Consider the following 3,787-nt stretch of genomic DNA (forward strand, 5'->3'; position numbering starts at 1 on the left):
GGAGGAGGAACAACGACACCTCCCACCACACAGATATACTATGAATGAATAAACTCTATACCCCAAAACTAAATTTTACTTCTAATTAACTAGCTATTTCTAATGGCTGACATTAACTTTTGAAATCATGCCAGCCTATAAATAAGTTTCCATTAACAGGCTCACAATTTGTATCTGCTTAAATATTTTATGTTGCGCAGCCCTAGATGGGGTAGACAAGTGTCTCCTTGCACCTTTGAGGGCTGGTGAAGTAAGGACGCTTGATATTTTTAAGGAAATTAAATCTACAGAATCATCTTTATCAAAATAAAACATTAAAAAACCACACTATTCACAATCACTTCTCTTAGAATTTAAGGGAGATTTTACTTCTCCATTACACATGGGACCTCTCCTGGATTCAACGCATTGCACCTCCTCACCCAGTTCTCCACTAATCTCCACTTTATTTCCTAGTTGTTCCATAGCCTTGATCTTAAAGACTAATCATTAATAGGTGAAAGCCATATACTGAGTTCTCAGATTTCTCATCTTAAGTCTGGATACTCTTTCATACCAAGTAGGAGCAGTTCATACTTGGCACTGTTAATTCAAGATCAGTTCAGAAGGCAATAAGTGTCAAGAACCCTGCTATAAATTAGATACTTCTCTTTCTCTCTGCCCCACTAATGATAATCAAATCTGCTGCATTATGTATGTCCCTTTCAGCCTAAAGTTGATTAGAATATACATATATATATTTCATTCACCTTTACAAGGATGTGTACAAAATGCTCGTTTCTTTCATTATTTGTCACCGCTATATATAAAAGCTTGTAGAGATAAAAATCCTCAAATATGACAAACTTTAGCTTCATATCCAAAGCCAGAAGTTTAACAACCATAAAACTATTTTAGTCAAGTTACCAGGACAAATGACACCATTGTTGAGTGCCCCTGCACAGTGGCTAAAGACTTAATGAGTATGAACTACCCTCTCACCCTTGCTGATGATCCCCTCCAAGTCAGGTCAAGCCACACTGGCAGAAAACTGTGGGAAGTCTGCACTTGCTGCTACTCCTATTTTACTTGGTCTGCAAGCAGAAGAGATCAGACAGGCATTTTTCACTTTTCCCAATGAAGTGGGGAAAATTAGTTGGCAAACCTGAATTTATTTTGACAGCTATTTTGTTGGAACTATGAGTTTTGTTTTTATTTTTAACTGTAGCAGAGGGGAAAAAAAGACAAAGTATATTTTCAATTCTAATAATGTATCTTAATCTGAAGCACTAGTTCTTTTGGCTCCCTTATTATTAAAAACAAATGTAAGGTAAGATGTATTGAGCTTTGCTAAGCTTCTTTTAAATCCAGTGCAGGGATATACAAGTGCACTAGCTGATCTACCCCTACTTCAAAGCCTTTGCTCAACATGGGTATTTAGATTTGTTTGAGGCCATGACAGTAGCAACAGTCTTCTGTCTCTGCTTAAAACAATTAAACTGGAAATACATACTGGTAATCCAATAAATCCACAACCAAATTTCACTAATTTGCAAGATGATTCCCTATATTTTTCAATTACATTTAAGAATTTGCATGATCTCTCTCCTTCTAAAGAGTCATTTTGACAGAAGGGAAGATGGCATTTTAATGAGATATTTAAAACTCTGAGTCTTTCACTTATTATCAGTCACTATGAACTTAATCTATTTTCCCAGAAGTGAAATGTTAAAAAAAAAATCCTTCAACACACACTCATAATATCAAACTTAAAATGAACACAAGGTAGGCTTGATACAATCCTTCCTATTACTATTTTCACATATCACTTTTGGTCCTGAGAGGAGATCCCAAAGAATTTTCTAAATTTAACTGAAGTGCAAACCATACACAACATTTACCCATTCACTAATGAAATACAAGCACCATAGGGCTCAAATGCAAAAATTGTTCAACAAGGAACAACAACATTCAGAAGCATACAAAGTGAATATCCATCCTCTGACAGAGGTTTTTGCTATGTATGGGTTTTTCCAGTGGGCTACTTAAGGGCTTACTTATGACATTTTTTGCTTGTTTCTCAAAATTTCCTCCTTATCACATTTCCCATGCATCATACAGATGCTATAGCTGAAGATACATGACAAAAAAATATAACACCAGTACATTTATAGGGCAAACCTATTCTACTTCCACCACAGTCTTTAAACTACCATTCTCCATTAAAAGGATTGTCTAAGCAAAAATAATAATGGTCCAAAGTAACCAATTCATTCTTCTTAAGCCAGGAACCCAAGTCAACAACTAAAATGCTGGAGGGGGCTCCCCATACTCAGAAATGTTCTTACAAACTAATATTCTCTGCCCCACATTAATTAAACATACAGATCTCTAACTTGACATATCTGAGGGACTCTGTTGAGCTCCAAAGAAGTTGTGATGTGCATGCATGTTTGGAGGGTTGAGATTCTCCCTGCTCTCCAGTAAACTCTGCACAACCGAGATGTAAATGCAGGAAGTTAAGATGTCAAATAAAGCTTATTGCAAAGTCTGCCATTATTACAGGAGAATTAAGGAGAAGAAAAAAAAAGCAGCTACAAAACTAGTCCACTAATAAAGCCTACCTCCAAACAAATCAAGGCAGCTCTGTTTTAAAACACTTGGATGCCTATCTTGCTGGGATCATTTGACCCCAGCCAACTGCCTGCCCTTTGGGAAGGAGGCCGGACCCGATGATCTTGCGAGGTCCCTTCCAGCCCTAACGTCTATGACATGCACGAAAAGAAACAATAGGAGGGACTGAAAGAAGCCCTGCGTTTGCAAATCAAGAAACACATCAGTGGGACCTAAGGAAGTTGAGGAAAGCCTGGTAGTTGAATACAAACAGCAAAAAACAAACAAACCCCTCTTTCTAGTACCGCTGAGCGCCAGCTGGGATCACAAAGAGCGCATGGGCTCACCTTCCCGGAACGAGGCAACTCGGGGATTACGTCAAGCGAGCAGCTCGCCTTCGGGCCAACGACAGGGGTTGACGGCAAGCTGCTCACCCGACACAAAGCCCCTACTTCTCTTGGTCCACTGCTATAGCAACCCAAACACAGGCCAGGCTACTGTCGCTTGCCTTCCTCGGGAGCTTTTCTTTTTTTTAAAAAAAAGTCTTATTCACATTTCATAGACACACAGATTTCATAGACTTCACAGACTCACAGATGTCATCGTTTCATAGACCCATAGACTTCAGACTCACAGATTTCACAGACTTCACAGATTTCACAGACTTCACAGATTTCATAGGTATTAGGGCTGGAAGGGACCACATAAGATCATCGGGTCCAGCCCCTCGCCCCAGGGGCAGGCCATCAGCCAGGGTCCAAGGATCCCAGCAAGATACGGTCCTGCAGGCCCCTTCCCAGGCAGCAACACCCCTCCGCAGCCCAGGAAATACCGGCTCCCCTGGAAACAACCACCAGCCCCGTGCTTTCCCCACCTCCACAGCCGAGCGAGACCCCGCCAGCCCTCGGGCCGGGCCCCCTGCCAGGCGCGGAAGGGCCGCTTGCAGGCCGGCAGCAGCCCCCGCCCCACCCGGGGGACGAGGCCCCGCAGCTACTCACAGTCGTCTAAGTCATCCTGCAAATCCACGAAGTAGAGCGGGATCCCTGCGGGCACAAACAAGACACGGCGTTGGCCGGGGCCTGTGAGGGGGGAACGGGACCTAGGCCGAGGCCGAGCCACTTACCGGCCATCTTGGATGGACATGGGGGGGAGGGGGGGAGGAGCTGCCGGGCCCCGGACTCAGCCGGGCCCCCCC

At 42.7% G+C, this 3,787-nt stretch overlaps 1 protein-coding gene across 2 annotated transcripts in view; it reads right to left on the minus strand.

Moving 5' to 3' along the window:
* Window positions 1–3,781, minus strand: part of LOC102378458 (serine/threonine-protein phosphatase 4 regulatory subunit 1-like) — a 29,699-nt gene extending 25,918 nt beyond the window's left edge. For both annotated transcript variants that reach the window (XM_025204704.1, XM_006024077.3), the window contains exons 1-2: window positions 3,716–3,781; window positions 3,591–3,635 (exon numbers count right to left, since the gene is read on the minus strand). In XM_025204704.1, the coding sequence (XP_025060489.1) occupies window positions 3,591–3,635; window positions 3,716–3,722 (52 nt within the window). In that variant the 5' untranslated portion in view covers window positions 3,723–3,781. The remainder of the gene's footprint in view (window positions 1–3,590; window positions 3,636–3,715) is intronic.
* Window positions 3,782–3,787: the final 6 nt, after the last annotated feature.

The sequence above is a fragment of the Alligator sinensis genome, unplaced genomic scaffold (genome assembly GCF_000455745.1).
Source record: "Alligator sinensis unplaced genomic scaffold, ASM45574v1 scaffold970_1, whole genome shotgun sequence".
Lineage (NCBI taxonomy): Eukaryota > Metazoa > Chordata > Crocodylia > Alligatoridae > Alligator > Alligator sinensis.